Source organism: Erinaceus europaeus, chromosome 11 (genome assembly GCF_950295315.1).
Source record: "Erinaceus europaeus chromosome 11, mEriEur2.1, whole genome shotgun sequence".
NCBI classification, from domain to species: domain Eukaryota; kingdom Metazoa; phylum Chordata; class Mammalia; order Eulipotyphla; family Erinaceidae; genus Erinaceus; species Erinaceus europaeus.
Window position 1 is genome coordinate 68,337,112 of NC_080172.1, and position 23,762 is coordinate 68,360,873.

A 23,762-nucleotide genomic window follows, 5' to 3' on the forward strand; every position below is an offset into this window, starting at 1 on the left:
TCAATAACAATAACAACTACAACAATGAAAAACAACAAAGGCAACAAAAGGGAATAAATAAATATTTAAAAAAGAAAGAGAAAGAAACAAAGGACGGAAGGAAAGAAGGATGGAAAGAAAGATGGTTGGAAGAAGAAAGAAAATGGCCTCTGGGAATGGCAGAGTCATGGTGCCAATATGGAGCATCACCAGTAACCAAGCAGAGAGAGAGAGAGACTCAAGGACTTGAAGATAGCTCAGTGAGTTGAGGTCCATGCCTAGCCAACAGCCAGTTCCTGGGTTCAAGCCCTAGCACCATATGGAAGTACTAAAGCACCAGGAGAAGCTCCACAGATGGTGTGGCAGTTCTATGATGTCTACCTCCTTACATCTGTCTCTTTCTTTCTTTGTCAAAAATTTTTTAAAGGATGACTAATTTGGCCCAGGTGTGGTAGACTCACAGAAGAGAAAGGCCCGTGGCACAAACAGAGAAGACAGAGACCTAAGAGAGGAGGAATGTTGTAGTCAGTGTGGTTGGAGCAGAGGGTATAAGAGGGAAGCTACTTGAATGAAACTGGAGGAATGAACTGATGCCAGAGGGCAGACTGGGCACTACCCTGAAACTTATGGCAAGGCACCAGATTTACTCCAGAGAAATAGGAATCCAGAGAATCCATGATTTCTGATCAGGAAAATATTTTGGTTGGATAGCTGAGTTGTAGGGTATGTGCTTTGCATGTATAAGACCTTGGGCTTGATTCCCAGCACTGAAAGGAGGAGAAGGGAGAAGGGGAGGGGGAGGAGGAGGGACCAGGTAGTGGTGCACCTGGTTGAGCACACACATTACAGTGCACAAGGACATGGGTTTAAGCCCCTAGTCCCCACCTGCAGGGGGAAACCTTCACAAGTGGTGAAGCAGGGCTGTAGGTGTCTCTGTTTCTCTCCCTATCTTCCCATTCCTCTCAATTTCTGGCTGTCTCTCTCTTGCTCAATCTATTTTTTTTTTGACTCCAAGGCTATCGTTGGGGCTCAGTGCTGGCATTATGAATTCACTGCTCCTGCAGGCCATTACCTGCAGACCTGTTTCACCACTTGTGAAGAGACGCCTACAGATGGGGAACTGGCAGGCTAGAACTAGGATCCTTGTCCAGCTCCTTGCACTTCACACTATGTGTGCTTAACCTGGTATGCCACTGCCAGGCCCCCTCTGGCTATCTCTACCCAATAAATAAATAAATATAATAAAAGCACAGAGAAAGAGAGAGGAAGGGGAGAAAAGGAGGAGGAAAGAGAGGGGGAGGGGAAGGGGAAGGAGGAAAATAGCAGGCTAGCTGTGGGTGGAAGCCACTGATGAAATGGGAGGGAGGCCCTAGAGGCAGGGCAGAGAGGCAGTGGCACCAGCTCTGCTTAGGCTGGGGGTTGTGGGCATGGAATCGGGTCAAAGCACAGTAGAGGTGAAAAACCAGACATGCAGCATCCTGGATCCAGCTCAAATATTTCCTTTTTGGGAGAGAGTGAGAGAACCAGCGAACCAACCTCTCCTCCCCCCCTCCTTGGGATGCACAGGACAGAGAAGAAGCATCTTTTACCCCTCCCTGGGATGTCTTGGGATGCCACTCTGGGTCTCAAAACCTAGCCCCTAGAGCAGTGTGAGTAGTGTAAATACAAGCTGGTATTAATCTGCCCACATCCTGCCTTGCTGTGAGATAATGACTGCTAGGCTCTTGGCGAGATCCCCAGAGAGAGAAGCCCCTTCTTTGCACTGGGAGGAATTGATTGAGTGAGCCAGGCATACAACTTGTCTGGGGTCCAGTCTATTCTCCATTAGAACTTGAATGAGGACCGTTTGTCTTAACATACACTTTCTCCCTCCAGCTTTAGTCCTCTCTAGTCTTATCTCTACTGCTGACGCTGTCTTGCTAATAATTGCACACATAAACCTGAACTCTGAAATCCTGTTAAAACTGGACTATTAAATGCCTGCAGCCTAGCACAGATGTGGTAATTCTAGGGGGGTTTAAGTACAGGGGTGGGAGATGCAGCTTGCAGTTTTCAAACTCTATGTGTAATGCAGTTATTATGTCTCTTTTAGCCCTCTGACTGCTTGAATATAGGAATATTTATTGACTTCTCTCCTATATCCAATGTCAATATTTAACAGATAGCAGTGGACGGCTGTCTTCTTATATTTGTGTACTCCACCCTACTTTTCCTCCTTAGGACTCACACACTAAAATATCACATGGAGCAGTTGAAAGCTTGGAACTGTGTTTGAATACAGTTTCACCCCTTGTGAGCTGGGCAACAAAGGACAAGTCATTTAACCACATTAAGCCTTTGTTTCCTTACCCATGAAATTGATACAACACTTATTTCAAAGGGTTATAGAAAATGGCATATGGGGGCCAGGCGGTAGCACACCTGATTAAGTGCACACACTACAGTGTTCAAGGACCCAGGTTTAAGCCCCTGGCTCCCACCTGTAGGGGGAAAGCTTCAGGAGTGGTGAAGCAGGGATGTAGGTGTCTCTCTGTCTCCCTTCTCTTTACCCCCTCCTCTTTCAACTTTTCTCTCCTTTTTTTAAATTTTTTTAAAAAATTTCTCTCTCTTGGCAGACTGGGAGTATGGACCGACCAGTCAATGCCCATGTTCAGCGGGGAAGCAATTACAGAAGCCAGACCCTCTACCTTCTGCAACCCTCAACGACCCTGGGTCCATGCTCCCAGAGGGCTAGAGAATGGGAAGGCTATCATGGGAGAGGGTGGGTTATGGGGATTGGGTGGTGGGAATTGTGTGGAGTTGTACCCCTCCTACCTTATGCTTTTGTTCACTAATCCTTTCTTAAATTAAAAATTTAAATAAAAAAAAATTTCTCTCTCTTTTTTAAATTTTTATTTTGTATCATCTTTATTTATTGAATAGAGACAGCCAGAAATCAAGAGGGAAGAGGGTAACAGAGGGAGAGAGACAGAGAGACACCTGTAGCACTGCTTTACCACTCGCAAAGCTTTCCCCCTATAGGTGAGGACTAGGGACTCGAACCTGTATCCTTTGAACTGTAACATGTGCACTCAACCAGGTGTGCCACCACCCAGCTCCCCCTCTCAATTTCTCTCTATCTCTATCCAATAGTAAATAAAATAATTTTTAAAAAAAACTTAAAAAAATAGAAAAAGGTATATATGGGGACCAGGAGGCAGTTCACTCAGAAGAATATATACCTTACTGTGGTCATGGGCCTAGGTTTGAACCCCCAGCCACCACATGGGGACACCATGCAGAGAAGTTTGATGAGCAGTGGAGTGGTGTTGTAATGTCTCTCCTCCTCTCTCTGTCTCTCTCTACTCTTTGTCTCTTATCCTCTCTCTATATACATATACATACGCATATATATACAGCATCTGCAAAGAGCAGTGGAATCATACAGGCACAAAGCCACAGTGAAAACGCTGGCAGAAAAAAAAGAAAGAACATTTGAGCCTCACACAGTGAGGCACAATATTTAATCCCTATTCCCAGAAGTCAATGTCCAAAGAAATGGCCATGACAGCTCACCTGGGTTAAGCTTTCTAGCTGCTGGAAAGCTCTCCTTTGCTGAAAGAATTTCTGACCTCCTGGATTTCAAGAAGCTTGGAAGATCTCACCACCAATGACTAGAGCTCTCGTCCTTCTCAGTCCGTACTGTTAGAAACTCTGGTTCACAGGGCCAGCTTTACAAATGCACACGAAAGCCAGCATTTTACACACTGTCCTACTATCAACCTGAGGATACTGATCAGCAGATCCAAGCTCCATGGTAGAAATAAACTGGGCTTTGTTTCAAATAGATTGCCCACCGTGACCACTTCTAGTTTCCCATGTTTTTCACCTCTCAAATGCCTCTTTGCCCCTGGTAAGTTTTGGTCAGTGGCCTGAGGTGGATGTGGTGCCTAACAGGTGTGTGGGAACCTGTTCCAGATCTCACCCTGGCCACTTCCCCTTCTCCTCAGCACACCCCCTAGCCCCTGGCCTAAGGAGCAGCAGAGGAGGCTGGTGAAAGTCCCCTGCAGCCCCTGCTCAAGCACTCACGCTGTGCAGTTCTCAGTGGACTCAGCAGTGTTGTCCTCAATCTCCATGTTGGTGGAGAGGCTGGCAAAGCCATGGGGCAGCTCATCCCACTCGTCAAACCGGATGCCTGTGCCTAGGGAGTAGCGGCCCTCAGCACAGGGCTTACACGACTGGTCCTTCATGTCCAGATACTCCCCGGCTTTGCAAGAGAAGGCTGAAACACAGAGGAGAGAGGTTGGGTGGTGAGGTCACACTGTCCCCCAGGGTCCCCCAGGGAGAAGCAGGTGGGTGTGGGTGTGCTAAAGGAAGGCACTGAAGGGAGAAACTAGGGGGGTCAGCTCACTGAGACTGGAAGTGGCAGGTCTTGCAGGGTCCCATTCACATGGAATATTCAAAATAGACCAATCCACAGACATAGAAAGACTTGTGGGTGCAGGGGTTTGGGGAAGCAGCTTGAGGAGAGAATACTAATAGCCACAGTATCACAGTGTTTCTTCTTTTTTTTTTTTCCCCTTTTGTTGCCATTGTTTTATTGTTGTAGTTATTGTTGTTGTTACTGATGTCGTCATTGTTGGATAGGACAGAGAGAAATGGAGAGAGGAGGGGAAGACAGAGAGGGGGAGAGAAAGATAGACACCTGCAGACCTGTAGGCAGGGAGCCCAGGGCTCGAACCAGGGTCCTTATGACGGTCCTTGCACTTCACATGCAATTAACCAGATGTGCTACTGCCTGACTCCCAACACAGTGTTTTTTCTTTACTCTTCCTTCCTTTCTTCCTTTATTTTTATTTATTTATTTATTTATTTATTTATTTATTTATTTATTTATTTATTTTTTGTCACCAGAGCATTGCTCAACTCTGGTTTATGGTGGTGCTGGGGATTAAACCTGGGACCTCTGGTGCCTCAGATCTGAGAATCTATTTGCATAACCATCATGCTATCTCCCCAGCCCAACCACAGTTTTTCTTTGGGGCAGGGGATGTTGAAAATATTCTGAGATTAGAGAGTGGTGATGGTCATGCAATTCAGTGAATATTCTAAAGAATATCACAGAAAGGGGGGAATTTATTATCTGTAAATTGTACCTCAAAAAGGCTATTATTGCCAGCCTACTTAGCCATGCTCAAGACCTAGGTTCAAGCCCTAGCTCCCATGGCTCTAGGAGAAACTTTGGTGCTATGGTCTCTCTCTATATCTGAAAAAGTTGACCTGGAGTGACGAAGTTCTAGTAATTAAAAAAAAAAAAAGCTATCATTATTATTTTTTAAATTAGGACTCTCATGGTTCTTGTTTACTGCTAGACTTTGGGCCTGTCCCAGACAGTGGTGTTCTAGAATTGTCTCGGCCATTCTGTAAGTGCTTCAGGAAAAAGGACACCATGGTCTTTTCTGATGACGCCACACTCATCGACCTTGAATTACTAATCTTGGGTCTCTCGTCTCATTCTCTTCTTTTCTGTTCCACAGCCACTGTACCTGCTGGCTCGACTATTGTAATGTTCTCCTAACCTGTTCTCTATTTCTCATTTTTTTTTGCCTATCCTGTGGTCAATTGTATCTTTTTTAAATGCTGATTTCTATATATATATATATATTTTTTTTTTGGAAAAATCATCAGGCATTCCCTTTTTATGATGGTGTTCAGCTTGCTACCTGGCATTCAAAGTTGCCCTCAGTCCCCCACCTCCACCCCCACTCCCATCAAGCTTTCTGATTAACCTCCCACTCTAGACCTTTCTCTGCCCCACCCACACCATCACCTTTTCTGTCTTGTTCACATCAGAACACATTCTTCCATAAGTGTGTCTGTCTAGTGTTCATCTATATCCAAGTTTTTGCACCACTGGTTCTCCCAACTATTCCTGATCTCTAAACATCCTTAACTCCCATCCTTTTCTGTCTTATTGTGACACCTCACATGGATGTATGCTTCCTGCCAGGCTCTGAACTCCTCTAGGATGGTAGCTCAGTGACTAGTCCAGAGAGGGCAGTAGTAATAGATATGCAAAAGGCCTTCATGCCTGAGGCAAGAAAGGTTCCAGGTTCAATCCCCAGTGCCAGAAGCCAGAATTTCTGAGTGCTCCAGTAAAACAAAAACAAACAAACAAAACAAAACAAAACAAAAAAAAAACAGAAGCACCTTAGAGGCTTTCTTGCTGGAAAAAATAAATGGACAGATGAATGCTCCTTCTACCAGACTGTGAAGATCTTTTTTTTTTTTTTTTTTTTACCAGAGCATTGCTCAGCTCTGGTTTATGGTGGTTTGGGGGATTGAACCTGAGACTTTGGAGCCTCAGGCATGAGGCATGAGAGTCTCTTTGCATAACCACTATGCTATCTACCTCCGCCTGACTGTGAATTTCTTTTATTTACTTATTTATTTATTACCTTTTGTTGCCTTTATTATATTATTGTTGTTATTGATGTCATTGTTGTTGGATAGGACAGAGAGAAATGGAGAGAGGAGGGAGAGAAGCAACCCCCCCACAGGTGGGGAGCCAGGGGTTTGAACCAGGATCCTTATGCCAGTCTTTGTACTTTGCACCAACTGCCCTTAACCCACTGCGCTACCACCTGACTCCCTACTGTGAATTTCTTAAGGCAAAGCCTGTGCCTTAAGATCTGAGGTTTGCTCAGATCTTAGTAATACCCACTGATCAGTTTAACAAGGGTTTGTTTTCTGGGACCTGAGTGGTGGTGCACCTGGTTGAGCGCGCATGTTACAGTGCACAAGGACCCAGCTTCAAGCCCCCAGTCCTCACCTGCCTGGGGAGAACTTCACAAGTGCTAAAGCAGATCTGCAGGTGTCTGTCTGTCTCTCTCCCTCTGTATCTCCCCATTCCCTCTCAACTTCTGGCTGCCTCTAGCCAATAAATAAATAAAGACAAAAATAAATAATTAATTAAATATATATATGTAAAATCAACGTTTGCTCACGCATCAAACCTGGCGGATACTAAGCTATTGTAGAGTTAAATGCCTTTGCCTTCCTTTCCAGATCATCAAATGTGCCTTGATTGTGGCTCCAGAGTTTTTACTGTTATCATTTTGTCTTTTAAATAGCTACCAAATGTAGAGAAGTTGTGACTGCAGAGTCACACAGGAGGGGAAGGCACAGTGGGCAAATCACAGCCTCTCCTATTGTACAGTCAGCTCCACAGTCAGGGAAGGCTTCCCTTGACCTCCAAAATGATACCCAGTGCATTTTAAAGGCCTGTCTTTGCAGAAATTCATCTTCTCAGGCTTCCTTTTCAAGAATGAAAGCAAGTCACAATCTTCCCTAATGACTAATTGTGGCTGGTGGGTTGAAGAGAAACACACAAGAGAAAACATAAAACAAAACAAAACAGAATAAAATAAAATAGGGGCCAGGTGGTGACGCACCTGGTTAGACACACACATTACAATGCACAAGGACCTGAGTTCGAGCACTCAGTCCCCACCCGCAGGAGGAAAGCTTCGTGAGTGGTGAAGCAGTACTGCAGGTGTCCCTCTGCCTCTCCCCCTCTCTATCGCCCCTTTCCCTCTCAATTTCTGTCTCTATCCAATAAATAAAAAAGTAGAAATAATTAAAGAGCTTTAAAAAATTAAAGTAAAATAAAATGTATGCAGTCAGGAAAAAGTGGAAAGCTGCTGGAATTAAGTGATACTTTACCCTGGTGACATGATTTTTTTTAAATAATAAAAGCAACATCAGATATTTAGTTTGCATCAATAAAATAACATTTTTGACACCAGATCTCTAAAGAGGTTAGGATGGGGGTTAGCATTGGAAAGGGCAGGAATCTCTGACTCCCCTGGGCAGCTGCACTGTCAATCAGGGAGGGTTCAGCTTGGATGGCAGGGAAGTGGGGGCAGAGGCCAGAGCTGAGAGCAGGGTGACCCTGCAGCCGGAGAGTTGTTTACTTACAGCATTCGGTGCCCTTGACAGGGTCAGGGAGGCTGGTGCACAGGCCTGGTGTGTGCGGCACAGCAACCCTCCACCTGGAACCTGTGCTGTCACACGCAGTGTACTCATAGTGGTACTCAGACTGCAGGGAGAGAGAACAGGGGCAGACAGTACATTAACAGCAAGCAGACATTAACACTTTACACCCACATCTTGCCTAGTACCATGGCCAACACTCATCAACACAGTCCTGGTCCTGGGACCCCAACGGGGAGTGAGGCATCAGGTACCCAAATGATAGCTATGGAGCACATGTAGGAGCTACGATCCTCCACACCTACAATTACTCCTCACCACGAGGTCACAGTCTATTTTGTTTTTCTCCTCCAGGTTTATTGCTGGGGCTCAGTGCTGGCACTATGAATCCACTGCTCCTGTCAGCCATTTTTTCCATTTTACTGGCTAGGATAGAGAGAAATTGAGAAGGGAAGGGGAGATACAGCGAAAGAGAGAAAGATAGACACCTGCAGACCTGCTTTGCCACTTGTGAAACGTCCCCCCTGTAGGTGGGGAGCTGGAAGTTCAAACCTGGATCCTTATGCTTGGTGCTATGTGCGCTTAACCAGGAGTGCCACCACGGTGCTGGCTTCCCCCACAGTCTAGTCTTTAGAGCCTGCTTCTGTGTGTACATGTCTTTACTGTTGTGAATAAATAATGTTCTCACAGACAAGAAAGATATGCAAAGGTAACTAAAGAACAGGATATAGGTGTGTGTGTGGTGGTGGCAGTGGTGAGGTTCTTGTCCCAAACCATAGAATTCAAGAGCAAATATAATCTGAATGATAGGATTGGTCTTAAAAAAAAAAAAAAAAAGGAAAGGAGGCAGTAGGGAATAGGGAGGCAGCACAGTAGTTACGCAAATGACTTTCTTGCCTGAGGCTTTGAGGTTCCAGATTCAGTGCCCAATACCATTATAAGCCAGAGTTGAGCCATGCGTAGGTTCAAAAAAATAAAGATAGGGGATGGTGGAGAATTGTCCCAGAAGCTGAATTTCTTTTTTTTTTTTCCATTATTGTCAATATTTATGTAGTTTTACACATTTTGAGTAGGTTAATAACTGCATACAAATGTTGCCAGTTAGAGCAAATATTGCAAATATTATTCTTCCATTTCTCTGGAACATATACTTTTTTTTCAAACAGGTCTTTTAAATTTTTTTATCTTTATTTATTGGATAGAGACAGCCAGAAATCAAGAGAGTAGGGGAGATAGAGACAGGGAAAGTGAGAGAGAGAGAGGAGAGAGAGAGAGAGAGAAAGAGAGAGAGAGAGAGAACTGCTTTACCACTTGCAAAGCTTTCCCTCTGCAGGTGAGGACTGAAGGCTTGAACCTGGGTCCTTGAGCACTGAAACATGTATGCTCAGTCACATGTGCCAGCACCCCATCCCTGGAACATATACTTTCTATATGTATTTCTGTTCTGAGTTTCACTATTCTTTTTTTAAAAATTTTTTATTTATAAAAAGGAAACATAGACTAAACCATAGGATAAGAGAGGTACAACTTCACACAGTTTCCACCACCACAACTCTGTATCCCATCCCCTCCCCTGATAGCTTTCCTATTCTTTAACCCTCTGGGAGTATGGACCCATGGTCATTGTGAGATGCAGAAGGTGGAAGGTCTGGCTTCTGTAATTGCTTCCCCACTGAACATGGGCATTGACAGGTGATCCATACACCCGGCCTGCCTCTCTTTTTCCCTAGTGGGGCAGGGCTCTGGGGAAGCAGAGCTCCAGGATACATTGGTGGGGTTGTCTGTCCAGGGAAGTCTGGTCGGCATCATGCTAGCATCTGGAACCTGCTGGCTGAAAAGAGAGTTAACATACAAAGCCAAACAAATTGTTGACCAATCATGGACCTAAAGGCTGGAATAGTGCAGGTGAAGAGTTGGGAGGCTCTCTGCTTTGTAGAAAGCTAGCAGGCATATTTTAGTTATATTCCAAAGGGCCTGTGGCTATACTAGTGTTGGTTTTTTGTTTGTTTGTTTGTTTTTTGCCTGAGCCTGAATTCTTATATGCAAGTGGATCCTAATTATTGTCTGGGGAGGTGATATCATGGCTGGCAGAAGGACCAGAAAGCTGGATCAGGGAAGAGAGTAGCTCCCAAATATGGGAAAGATGTATAAATATTGATTGTAAACCCCATCGATTTGATGTGATCAGGGGGTCCATATTCAGTTTAGGAGTCTATGTGACCTCTGCATCCCTGTAGATCTGAGCTCACATTCTGTGGTCATAAGTAGGAACATTCCAAGCTGCCCCAATATTAGGACCCATCTTCCTCAGGTGTAGCATAGAATATATTGTCCAGCCTCCCTTCAAAGGATGGAACATTCTCTACCATTGTTGATCCAGAAGCTGAATTTCTATTTCCCTGTGTTCCTTGTGCTCTCTCCTTCCTTAAAACACAACAGATTCCTATTTTGCATTTTAAGAAAACATCATATTTAGCTCTGGCAACTGGTATGTTCTCATCACATAAGCCTATTCACACCTCATTTCTCTGAAACTTGTAGTTCAGTAGCTTTCCCAGAATTAAGAATGATCAAATTAACACTATGAGACCACCAAATCAAGTGTTAAGTTTAGAAAAACCTAGCACCAACAACAAAAAGTACCGGCTGAGAGAAAAAGAAACACAAATAGACAAGTCAAATGCTCTTAAATACTTACTTTTTGGGAGTCGGGCAGTAGGGCAACAGGTTAAGCGCATGTGGCTCGAAGCCCAAGGACCAGTGTAAGGAGCCCCTGTTTCCCCACCTGCAAGGGAGTCCCTTCACAAGCAGTGAATCAGGTCTGCAAGTGTCTATCTGTCTCTCCCCCTCTGTCTTCCTCTCCTCTCTCCATTTCCCTCTGTCCTATCTAACAACGACAACATCAATAACAACTACAACAACAATAAAAAGCATCAAGGGCAACAAAAGGGAAAATAAATAAATATAAAAATATATTTTTAAAAATACTTACTTTTAATTTATATACTTTCCCCATATTTGGAAGCTGCTCTCTTCCCTGATCCAGCTTTCTAGTCCTTTTAAAAAATTATTTATTTATTCTTGTTTTTTTATTGTTGTAGTTATTATTGTTGTCGTCGTTGTTGAATAGGACAGAGAGAAATGGAGAGGGGAGGAGAAGACAGAGAGGAGGAGAGAAAGACACCTACAGAACTGCTTCACCACTTGTGAAGCGACTCCCCTGCAGGTGGGGAGCTGGGGGCTCGAACTGGGATCTTTACGCCGGTCCTTGCGCTTTTTGCCACCTGTGCTTAACCTGCTGCACTACTGCCCGACTCCTTTTCTAGTCCTTTTTACAACTGTAACACGATCTCCCCAGACAATAACCTGGGTCCACCTTCATATCAGGTGTCAGGCTCAGGCAACAACTAGTAAAGTCATGGGCCTCTTGAATCTACCTAAAATAGACCTACTAGCTTTTTCAAAACAGAGACCCCATATCTTCACCTGCAATATTCTTGCCTTTAGGTTCATGATTAGCCAACAATTTGTTCTGCTTTGTATCTTAACTCTTTTTTAGCCACCAAGTTCCAGATGCCACCAAGATGCCAACCTGACTTCACTGGACAGACAACCCCACCAATGTGTCCTGGGGCCTCACCTCCCCAGACTTGCCCCACTAGGGAAAGAGAGAGACAGGATGGGAGTATGGATCGACCTGCCAATGCCCATATTCAGTGGGGAAGCAATTACAGAAGCCAATGCCCATATTCAGTGGGGAAGCAATTACAGAAGCCAGACCTTCCACTTAATGGTCTTGGGTCCATACTCCCAGAGGGATAAAGAACAGGGAAGCTTTCAAGGGAGGAGATGGGATACAGAGCTCTGGTGGTGGGAGTTGTGTGGAAATGTACCCACCCCTCTTATCCTATGGTCTTGTCAATATATCCATTTTATAAATAAAATTATATAAATTATAAAAACACTTTAAAAATCTTTTAATAAACAGGAGACCACAGAATTAATGTGATTTGAGTTCTGAAAGCATTTTATAACCAATAGTTTCCTAAAACTACATTCAAGCCCACAAGTACTTTGTATTAACTGCAGTCAAAAGGAAAAATAGAGTTTACGTCCCTTTCAACCCACATGAAAAGATGATTATATAATAAGTGCCAATGCAAGAAGCCTAGAATGCAAATGTGACAGCTCTGAAGTCTGCTAATGTTAAGACTGCATCAGAACCAAAAGAACAAAGCTTCATTTTCTGGAAAGGTAAACGTGTTACATCTCATCCACTCTGAAATGCATCTTTCACGACTCTTTCAAATATTAATATCTGTAAAACCAAGTTGTGACTTGTAAATGTCACAGAAAGGAGACACTGTTATGACAGGACTTTTCCTTTCTTTGTGGTATACTAAAGAAAAAAAAAAAAAACTAGTGTGGGAAGCAATGGCATCAAGTCAGCCAGATAGTGCACCTGCTTTGTTATGCACATGACCTAGGTTCCAGACCCCAACCACACTGGAGAAAGCTTCAGTGCTGTGGTGTCTTTCTCTTTCTCCCTCTGTGTCTCTGTCTGAAAAAAAAAAGTCGTCCCAGAGCAGTGAAGCCTTAGGTATTGGATATGGAGTTCTGGAGGTAGGAATTATGTGGAAATGCACCACTCTTATCCTATAGTTTTGTCAATATTTCCATTTTATAAATAAAATTTTTTTAAAAAGCAGTGACATCTCAGACTTGTGTAAACTTGATAAACAGGTTTTCAAGCTGTAGCTTCAGAAATTTAGACTGATGAGAGAACCATTTTAGAATTCATTTAAATTTTTTTCTATTACAAACATTTGCTGGATGCTGTATAAGTACTGCATGTTAACCAGTGGCGCCACTGGAGTTCCTGGATGCCTAACATTTAGTGATCTAGGGTTTTGTGACTCAATACTGCAACACATAAACTCGTCTCTTTAGATGCTGAAAGGGGGAAGATACAAAGAAGGAAAAATCTGGAGAATTTGTGGAATTGAGTGCCTAGCTTTTGGTGAGAGTCTTTGACTTTGGATTTAAATGTGCCATCTTAGAAAGAAAGAACACCAGGATGGGAGAGTCTTCTGTGTGCTCCTGGGCTGCCTCTCGCTGGGTGTGTGTTCCCTCCTAATTCTAGTTTTTCCCTTATGTCACTAGATTCCAGATAAACAGGGCAGCTGCACACAGAACTATTTCAGATCTAAAAATGACACTTCCCTAAAGAATTTCATCTCAAAGCTGAGGAGTAAGAGCCATCCTATGCAAATTAAGTGAAGGATCAAGTGAACTAGGCAAAAATAGACTTGGTGTTCTGCCTGTTAGCATAATTATGCCAGTCATTTGCATAGTGCTTTCATTATACCCAGACATTGTCCCATCTGATCTTCAAACTTCCCAGAGCCAAGCAGAATAGGGTGACTCATTGTACAGATAAGTGACACGGGGTCGAGTGGTAGCACAGCAGGTTAAGTGCATATGGCGCAAAGCACAAGGATTGGCATAAGGACTCCAGTTCAATCCCCTGGCTCCCCACCTGCAGGGGAGTCACTTCACAGTCAGTGAAGCAGGTCTGCAGGTGTCTATCTTTCTCCCCCCCTCTCTGTGTTCCCCTCCTCTCTCCACTTTATCCTATCCAACAACGACGACATCAATAACAACAATAATAATACGACAACAAGGGCCCAGATTGTGGAGATATGGCGTGGAAAGAGAAGAAAGAGGGCCAAAGAGATGGAGAAGCATATATATTGATACATATACTAAATATATACATATACTATATATCATTTGTAAATACTACCTCCTTGCCTTCCTTGCACAATGATAGGATACATATGCAAATCACAAAATTAAATGAGTACACAAAGCAGAGGATGTTACCTGTTCATCAGGAAAAGAAGGGAAGGGTTTGGAAATGGGGTGGCGGCACCTGAGTTATTCTGCACACTTCCCACTCCCCCACACATACTCAACCACCCAGTCACATGTAGTGCTCTTGAGAACATGAGAAAGAAAAGGAAATAGTGCTGAAGTTGGTATTGGTCTTGCCTAAAATGAATACAGTTGATTAAGCATAAACCTTCAGGGTCGAGTGGTGACACACCTGGTTGAACGCACATGTTACAGTGTGCAAGGATCTGGGTTCAAGCCCCTGGTCCCCACCTGCAAGGGGAAAGCTTCACAGGCGGTTAATCAGTGCTGCAGGTGTCTTTCTGTCTCCTTCTCTCTCTTCTCCCCCTTCCTCTCAATTTCTGGCTGTCTCTATCAAATAAATAGAGATTTAAAATTTTTTTAAAAAAAGAATAAACTTTCAGCTCTGAAAGAAAAGGGACTCACTCAGACCCACATATTTTCAGTCTTTCCTATCTAGATATTGAATGAGATGAGCTTGTGAAATGAATAAAAGCAAACTTCCAAACAAAAGTACTGTACACTTATTATTTAACAATTAGTCTCAGTCTTGGAAATCAGATCACTATGTCAGAATGAGAATACTTGAATGCTTGTCTTCTGTGTTTTGAACAAAGATCATATAATGGATTTTGAGATGTTTTACTTAACTGTATATGAATTTAGCTGATATGTCATAATAGTAAAATTAATAAAATTGATGAATTATTTATTTAAATTAGATATTTAAATCTATATATATAGGAGAGATACCAGAGCACTGCTCAGCTCTGGCTTATGGTGAAGCTGGAGATAGAAACTGAGACTACAGAGTCTCAGGCATAAAATATTTTGCATAACAATTATGCTGTCCCCCTAGCCCAAATCTGACAAATTTTAATGTATTAAAATGTAAACAAATTGTCAGGTCAGGATGGCTCCTGGCTAGAATCATGCCCTTCAGGTGTATCTTTTCCCCCATTCATTCTTTCAAAACAGTAATTTAATTTCCTAAATGATTTTTATTTTTTTAATATTTTATTTGTGAAAAAGATAGGAGGAGAGAAAAAACCAGCCATCACTCTGGTACTTGAGAACTTGAGACCTCTTGCCTGAGAGTCTGATTGCTCTTTATCCATTGCACCACCTCCCAGACCACTCTAAATAATTATTTAAATACATTTTACCTTAAATAAGTTGGGTTTAAGGGCAGGGTGATTGGGTGCACATATTACAGTTTGCAAAAGCCCAGGTTCAAGCCCCAGGTTCAATCCCCACCTGCAGGGGGAAGCTTCATGAGTGGTGAAACAGTGCTACGGTATTCTCTGTCTCTCCATCTCTGTTTTTCCCCCTTCCCTCTCAATTTATTTGTCTCTATTCAAAATAAATAATTTTAATTAAAAAAATATGGGTTTGAAAAACATAGGTGCATATTCTCTCAATAAATGCATTGAGTATATTTTCTTATGATTTTATTAATGAAATTTTATTTTTAATTTTAATATTTTACTTATTTCAATGAGGGAGAGAAAGATATATATATATATATATATATATATATATATATATATATATAGAGAGAGAGAGAGAGAGAGAGAGAGAGAGAAGCAGAGACCAGAGCACTGCCCACTTCTGGTTTATGGTGATAAAGGGGATTGAACCTTGAAAGGAGCCTCAGGTATGAAGATCTTTTTGGTATAACCATTATGCTATTTCTCCTGCCCTTCATTCTTCTATTTTACTTTATTGTGAGACAATAATGCATAATACATACAACATAAAAAATTTATTAACTGGCCATTACTGCATGGTGCTTAACTTCTTTATGGCACACTGTCTTGCCTGCAAAATAGGGAAATATCTTATAGGCAGGGCTGATGTATACAGTTGAGCAAGCTGTTCACAATGTTGCCTAGTGCTTTTTTCCCTCTATGTTCAATAGGTCAGTTGTGAATATAGTTAAGCTGACATACAGTAAGTACTTTGTACAGTAGTAGGCTTTGCAATCTTAAAATAGCCTGATGAATGGGTGTGGGAGACAGCACAATGGTTGTGCAAACAAACTCTTAATGCCTGAGGCACTAGGGTCGCAGCTTCAATTCCCCACACCACCATAAGCTAGAGCTGAGCAGTGCTCTGGTAAAAATAAATAATAACAAATAAATGAAACTTTTAAAATAACCTGATGAGGGAGGTACTGTCATCTTACCATTTTAAAGATAAGAGAAACTGAGGCTTTGAAAAGTGGTCACTTTTGATAATACTTTGTTTCTTGGTGAGAAATTCAGAGGAGAGGGGAGATAGAGAGATAGAGATAGATAGACACATAGGTAGATACATAGATAGACAGACCTGCAGCAATGTTTCACCGCTGGTGAAGCTTTCCCCCTGCAAGTGGAGGCCTGCATGAGATGTTGCTGGTGGGAGACCACAATGTAAATGCACTCAGTGTCTTTCAACTGTGCACTTAAAATGAAGTAAAGATGATGCATTTTATGGAATGTGTATCCTATCATGATCTGAATAAAAAACAAAACTTTTAAAGAAAGGTTATGTTACATGGAAATGTTTAATCTCTGATTTCTTCTATTAAGAACCCCAGAATCCACCTGCATATCAGATTTCAGGCTCAGAGGAAAAAAACAAACAAACTAGTATAGCTACAGGCCCTTTGAAATATAACTAAAATATGCCTACTAGCTATCTGCAAAATGGAGGACCCCCCCCAAAAAAAAAAAAACTTCATCTGCACTATTCCAACCTTTAGGTCCATGATTGGTCAACAATTTGTTTGGCTTTGTATGTTAACTCTCTTGTAAACCACCAGGTTCCAGATGCTAGCATGATGCCAACCAGACTTCCCTGGACAGACAACCCCACCAATGTGTCCTGGAGCTCTGCTTCCCTAGAGCCCTGCCCCACTAGGGAAAGAGAGAGGCAGGCTAGGAGTATGGATCAACCAGTCAATGCCCATATTCAGCGGGGAAGCAATTACAGAAGCCAGACCTTCCACCTTCTGCATCCCACAATGGCCTTGGGTCCATACTCCCAGAGGGTTAAAGAATAGAAAAGCTACCAGGGGAGGGGATGCAATACAGAAATCTGGTGGTAGGAATTGTGTGGAGTTGTACCACTCTTATCCTATGGTTTTGTTCATGTCTCCTTTTTTAAATATATAGAAAAGAAAACACAAGTAGAACCTGAAATGGAATTGGCATATATCGCACCAAAGTAAAAGACTCTGGGGTGGGTGGGTGGGGAGAATACAGGTCCATGAAGGATGATAGAGGACCTGGTGGGGGTTGCATTGTTATATGGGAAACTGGGGAATGTTATGCATGTACAAACTATTGTATTTACTGTTGAATGTAAAACATTAATCCCCCCCAAAAAATAAAAATATATATATAAATATATAAATAACCACAGAAAGCTGATAATTGTATAGTCAAACTGCAAAATAAAATTATGTATATACATATATGGATGGCTATGTAAGTATATCTATGTTATATATAAAACATATACATATATTTGTGTCAACACCAGGTTTTTACCACTCCAGACTGACTTTCTCAGAGAGAGAGAGATAGGAGGAGAAGGAAAGACACCACAACACGGAAGTTTTCCCAGCTTAGTGGGGGCTGGGCTTGATCCTGGGTAGTATGCATGGCAAAACAGGCACCCTTCCAGGTGAGCTATCTTATAAGTTTATAAAATAGATTATAAACATATATATGTGAATGTATATATACATATAATATGTATTTATTTTATTTAAATTATATCTAACTGCTTGGCCAAGTTCAAGAAATACCAAGAAGGACTAGTGAGGAAAAGTCTCTTAAGACAACAGACAAGAATGACACCAGACCAATCTCACTGGATACACCCATCGTGGTTCCTGACACTTCCTTGTTTGCTGTTGACAACTGTTTGAAAGCACTGTATTGCAGTTATACAAATAAATGCTACATGTTAAATTTTTTTTTTCCCTCAAACATCCTGCTATTTTGGAATTAAATGTTGAAACTCTGTAGATATTAACTTGGAATGTTGGTCTTTTACACTCTAGGAGAATGATGCTCACTCATATCAATGTCTGTTGAGGGCCTACTGTGTGTAAGATTCTGGTGAAGTGGTGGTGTTTGAGAAAAAAGTTGCAGTTCTCAAGAAGCATAGGTTTATTTGTGGTAGGGGGTATGCCAGCATGGTGAAACAGGGAAAAGACGGACCATAAACACACATATAAATAAACAAACTAACTGTCAATCTTCCACTGTTTTCTGCACTTAATTATCATTGCATGCTTTTGCTTGTTCTGACTTTCTCTGGAAAAGGGTCTTGCTACTTGTGACAGACTGCATATTTGCTATTTGTTTGTTGGTTTGCTTGTTTCACTGGTTTGGTTTTTTGTTTGTTTGTTGCCACCAAAGTTATTACTAGGGTTTGTTGCCTACATGACAAATCCACTGCGCCTTGTGGCCATATTTTCCCCCTTTTTCCTTCATTTTGATAAGACAGAGAGAAATTGAGAGGGGAGAGGGAAAAAGGGAGAGAAACAGAAAGACACCTGTAGCACTGCTTCACCACTTGTGAAGCTTCCCCCCTGCAGGTGGGGAATTGGGGCTTGAACCTGGATCCTTGTACATGGTAAATTCTGTGCTTAACAGGGTGGGCCTGGCCCCCAGGCTGCATATCTGTGTCTGCTCTAAATTTCTTTATTGAAGTCCTAAGGAGATGGTATTTTGAGATGAAGCTTTGGGAAGTAATTGAGTGAAGAGGGTGTCTCTCTCTCGAACTTGCTCTGAGGATACAGCAAGAAGACAACTATCTAAAAAATAGGATGAGTGCTCTCACCTCTGCCAACATCATCATCTTGAACTTCTCAGCCTCCAGTGCCATGTGAAATAAATGTTTGCTGTTTGAGCCACCTACTCTGTGAGTAGCATGAATAGACTAGGGCACCTTCTAAGAACTCTGACAAAAACAGCAATTCACCTTTGATGCCAACTTGACACTAATCTTGGACACATAGTTTTTCAGCTGAAGATGGTTTAAAAACCACAAACATGATTAAGACTCTCCTGCTCTGAGGTGCTTCCTGGAGAGTGGTGAGAGCGAGGGGCTGCCGCCATGACTGAGGCTGATGTAAATCCGAAGGCCTACCCCCTCGCAGATACCTACCTTACCAAGAAACTACTGGACCTTGTCCAGCAGTTATGCAACTACAAGCAGCTTCGGAAAGGAGCCAATGAGGCCACTTAAACTCTCAACAGAGGCATCTCTGAGTTCATTGCGATGGCTGCAGATGCTGAGCCCCTGGAAATAATCCTGCACCTCCCCCTGATGTGTGAAGACAAGAACATGCCCTGTGTGTTTGTGCGCTCCAATCAGGCTCTAGGACGAGCCTGTGGGGTCTCCAGGCCTGTCATTGCTTGTTCTGTCACCATCAAAGAAGGCTCCCAGCTGAAGCAGCAGATCCAGTCCATTCAGCAGTCCATTGAAAGGCTCTTAGTCTAACCAGTGGCCTCAGCTGTACTTTCCCTCTGACTCTCCCCTCCTGCCAAGATTGTGTATCATATTGTCTGTTAGCATGTAGTATTTCCAACTTTCTATTATTATAAAATAGTCACACAGAATTTGGTTTTTCTATTTCTATATAATTTTTAAGGTTCGCATATATACTCACATCTCCTTTTGCTGTTGGACTTTCCCTTTGAGAAGTGACTAGTGCTCAGAACAGGCAGAAGCAGAGTGTTAAATGCCAGCCAAAGGCAAGATCTGATTGCAATTATCTATGGGGTTGTTACGTGCATGTCCACATGCTATTTGCTCATGTGCTCCTCTTACTTTTGATCATATATTTTTACCCCATATCTCCCTGTAACAGTCCTCCTGTGCCAGGACTGCTGCAGAATTCCATGGGTGACCTGGGTGAATAGGATGCAGGGCAGTGACCTAAATCTTGAAATCGTTTGTAATAGTAAAAGAGGATTGTGGGCCAGCCAGATACCCAACTGGAAGTTACAGCAGAGATGATGGACTCTAAAGAATAAATTATCTTTGGTGCATGAGGATTTCCTCAGTGGAGACTTGGTATCATCAGATCTAAGAGCCTTTACTGTTTCCTGGCATGATGTGGGTCCAGTGTATGTATTTATCATATCAAGAATATACTGCTCAAGTGTCATTTTAAAAGTGTGACCCTGGGGCCAGGTGGTGGCGCACCTGGTTGAGTGCACATGCTACTACATGGTTGAGTGCAAGTATCCAGGTTCCAGCTTCCGATCCCCACCTGCAGGGGGAAAGCTTCACAAGTGGTGAAGCAGGACTGCAGGTGTCTTTCTCTCTCCCCCTCCCCTCTCCATTTCTGGCTGTATAAATAAATAAAGATAAAAATAATAATATAATAAATAAAGATAAAATAATAAATTAAATGTCTAATAAATAAAGATAAAAAATAATAAATTAAAAAAAAACATTTAGCCTAGCTCCTTTGCTCTGCAGTAGCAAAGCCAGGGAGACAGAAGAGATTGGTTAAGGCTGTCAGAAGGAGAAGCACCAGTGGATAGTGGTGAGGTCTACTGTCCTCAAGACCTTTTTCCTGCCAGGCCATTGCTCCAGTTCAGCTGGTAATGGGTGGCCCAGGCTGGCTAGAGAGTCAAAGGGCTGCTTCCCCAAAGAGACTTCCAGGGTTTAGCATGAGTGGGTGGGACTTGGGGTTGTACAAGGATCAGCAGAGTACTAAGACTAGCACTCTCAGAGATTAAGGACAAATAGACTCATTGGTCATTCAACTCCTCTGGACTTTATTCTTCTCAGTCATGAAACAAGAAAATTGGATTTAGTCACTTTTTAATTTCTAAGAGTCCTTCCAATTCTAAATGAGATATGCTTATTTTGTGCATTTTATTTTATTTTAATATTTATTTTATTTATTTATTCCCTTTTGTTGCCCTTGTTGTTTTATTGTTGTAGTTATTATTGTTGTTGTCGTTGTTGGATAGGACAGAGAGAAATGGAGAGAGGAGGGGAAGACAGAGAAGAGGAGAGAAAGATAGACACCTGCAGACCTGCTTCACTGCCTGTGAAGCGACTCCCCTGCAGGTGGGGAGCCGGGGTTCGAACCGGGATCCTTATGCCGGTCCTTGTGCTTTGCGCCACCTGCGCTTAACCTGCTGTGCTACAGCCCGACTCCCTTATTTTATTTTTAACGTGGTCTTTTCTGCCATTTTAAAAAATAATTTATTTAGTCATGAGAAAGATAGGAGGAGAGAAAGAACCAGACATCACTCTGCTACATGTGCTGCTGGGGTATTGAACTCGGGACCTCATGGTTCAGAATCCAATGCATTATCCACTGTGCCACCTCTCAGACCACTATGCCATTTTTTTTATCTGTGATTAATAGCAGGTTATAAGATTGTAAGATTAAATATGATATGTTTTTATGGATGGTTCTTGTATGGAAATATGTTTTCCATCCACCTTTCCCTACTTGCTTCAAAAGGGCACATCTTAATTTTTAAAACAATGAACAAAGTGGCCAGGTGGTAGAGCACCTGGCTGAGCACAGCCATTACAGTGTACTACAAGGACCCCAGTTCAAGTCCCTGCTCCCCACCTGCAGGGGGAAGCTTCACAAGTGGTAAAACAATGCTGCAGGTGTCTTTCTGTCTATCTTCCTCCTTCCCTCTCAGTTTCTGTTTCTATCAGAAAAATAAGTAGTATTTTAAAAATAAAAATAATGAACAAAGTATTGAATGCTTATTGCAGAGAAGACGAAAATATAGGCTACTCTTGAAAATAAAATTCCGGGGGCTGGGCGGTAGCGCAGCGGGTTAAGCACACATGGTGCAAAGCGCAAGGGCTGGCATAAGGATGCCGGTTGGAGCCCCCAGCTCCCCACCTGCAGGGGGGTCACTTCGCAAGTGGTGAAGCAGGTCTGGGATGCATTGGATCAACCTTCTCGTGGTGCATCCCGTGAGTACCCATTCATTGGGGAAACTGAGGATCCTTCCTAGCCGACTGAATCCACATGGATCCCAGTCACTTTCAAAGCCAGCAACAAGCAGCTCCTGACAGTTTTCAACCTGACCTGTTGACTGGCTATGGAAGAAGGGCAAACGCTAGAAGAAGAAGAAGCAGGTCTGCAGGTGTCTATCTTTCTCTCCTCCTCTCTGTCTTCCCCTCCTCTCTGGACTTCTCTCTATCCTATCCAGAAACAACAATGACAACTACAACAAGCGCAACAAAAAGGGCAACAAAATGGGAAAAACAGCCTCCAGGAGCAGTGGAGGGCAACAAAATGGGAAAAACAGCCACCATGCGCAGTGGATTTGCAGTGCAGGCACTGAGCCCCAGCAGTAACCGTAGAAACAAACAAACAAAAAAAAGGAGTTGGGCAGTAGCGCAGCGAGATAAGCACACGTGGTGCGAAACTCAGGGACCAGCATAAGGATCCCAGTTCAAGCCCCCAGCTCCCCAACTGCAGGGGAGTCGATTCACAGGCAGGGAAGCAGGTCTGCAGGTGTCTTTCTCTCTCCCCCCTCTCTGTCTGCCCCTCCTCTCTCCATTTCTTTCTGTCCTATCCAACGACGACAACAATAACTACAACAACAATAAAAACAACAAGGGCAACAAAAGGGAAAATAAATAAAATTTTAAAAAATTTTTTAAAAAACGAAAGAAAATTCTGCCAAACCCAAGCAGAAATAAGTACTTTTTGTTTGCCTCCAGGGTTATTTTGGGGGCTTGGTGCCTGCACTACAAATCCACTGCTCCTAGAGGCCATTTTTTTCCTCTTTTTTTTTTTTTTTAAGTATTTTTTTCATGTATTTATTCCTTTTTGTTGCCCTTGTTGTTTTATTGTTGTAGTTATTGTTGTTGTTATTGATGTCATCATTGTGGGATAGGACAGAGAGAAATGGAAAGAGGAGGGGAAAACAGAGAGGGGGAGAGAAAGATAGGCACCTGCAGACCTGCTTTACCGCTTGTGAGGCGACTCCCTTTGCAGGTGGGGAACCACAGTCCTTATGCCAGTTCTTGCACTTTGCACCACCTGCGCTTAACCCACTGTGCTACTGCCCGCCCGCCCCAAGATTCTTTTTAAATATAGTATGTAGTTCTAGGATAATTTTTTATGGACTTTAGATCACATGCCCATATATGCCATACATCAGGAGATAGGCACTCATTCTTGGCTGCTGCTCAACCAATGAAAGAGAAGTGAAAAATAAATCCATATTTTGGGGTATTACCCTTGTCTTCAGGGCTATGTGGAAACATGGTCTCTTTGCTGGACCCTAGAAATCACGTAGACACCATGATTGGCCATCACCTCCCATAGTAAAGGCCTGTATAGGACAGCTGTCATAGTGTACCTTGCCACAAAGTTTTCACTGGAGCTTCATGCCAGCATGATTCCACTGCCCATCAAGAATTTTTTTTTAAGATGTAAAGGAGTCAGGTGGTAGCGCAGCTGGTTAAGCACAGGTGGCACACAGCACAAGGACCAATGAAAGGTACCAGGTTAGATCCCTGGCTCCCCACCTGCAGGGGAGTCGCTTCACAGGCGGTGAAGCAGATCTGCAGGTGTTTATCTTTCTCTTCCCCTCTCTGTCTTCCCCTCCTCTCTCCATTTCTCTCTGTCCTATCCAACAACAACAACATCAATAACAACAACAATAATAACTACAACAAAACAGCAAGGGCAACAAAAAGGGAATAAATAAATATTAAAAAAACAAGGGCAACAAAAGGGAATAAATAAATATATTTTTAAAAAGATATAGAGTAAAAGAGAGGCAGAGAGGAGAGATACTCATGAGAAATACTCACCTGCTCCACTGCTAATAAAGCCTCTTATTTGCATGTTCTCATGTAGTGGCAAGGGGCTCAAATTCAAGTCC

General features: G+C 42.7%; 1 protein-coding gene, 1 non-coding gene and 1 pseudogene across 3 annotated transcripts in view; 1 reads left to right on the plus strand and 2 right to left on the minus strand.

Moving 5' to 3' along the window:
• ELAPOR1 (endosome-lysosome associated apoptosis and autophagy regulator 1) overlaps window positions 1–23,762 on the minus strand; it is a 100,996-nt gene that overhangs the window by 40,777 nt on the left and 36,457 nt on the right. For both annotated transcript variants that reach the window (XM_060201962.1, XM_007529321.3), the window contains exons 2-3: window positions 7,939–8,059; window positions 4,048–4,240 (exon numbers count right to left, since the gene is read on the minus strand). In XM_060201962.1, the coding sequence (XP_060057945.1) occupies window positions 4,048–4,240; window positions 7,939–8,059 (314 nt within the window). The remainder of the gene's footprint in view (window positions 1–4,047; window positions 4,241–7,938; window positions 8,060–23,762) is intronic.
• LOC103119080 (NHP2-like protein 1) lies at window positions 18,951–19,464 on the plus strand (annotated as a pseudogene).
• On the minus strand, window positions 23,162–23,248 carry LOC132541646 (small nucleolar RNA SNORD86). Its single transcript, XR_009552775.1, has one exon. It is a non-coding gene; the product is annotated as a small nucleolar RNA SNORD86 (small nucleolar RNA).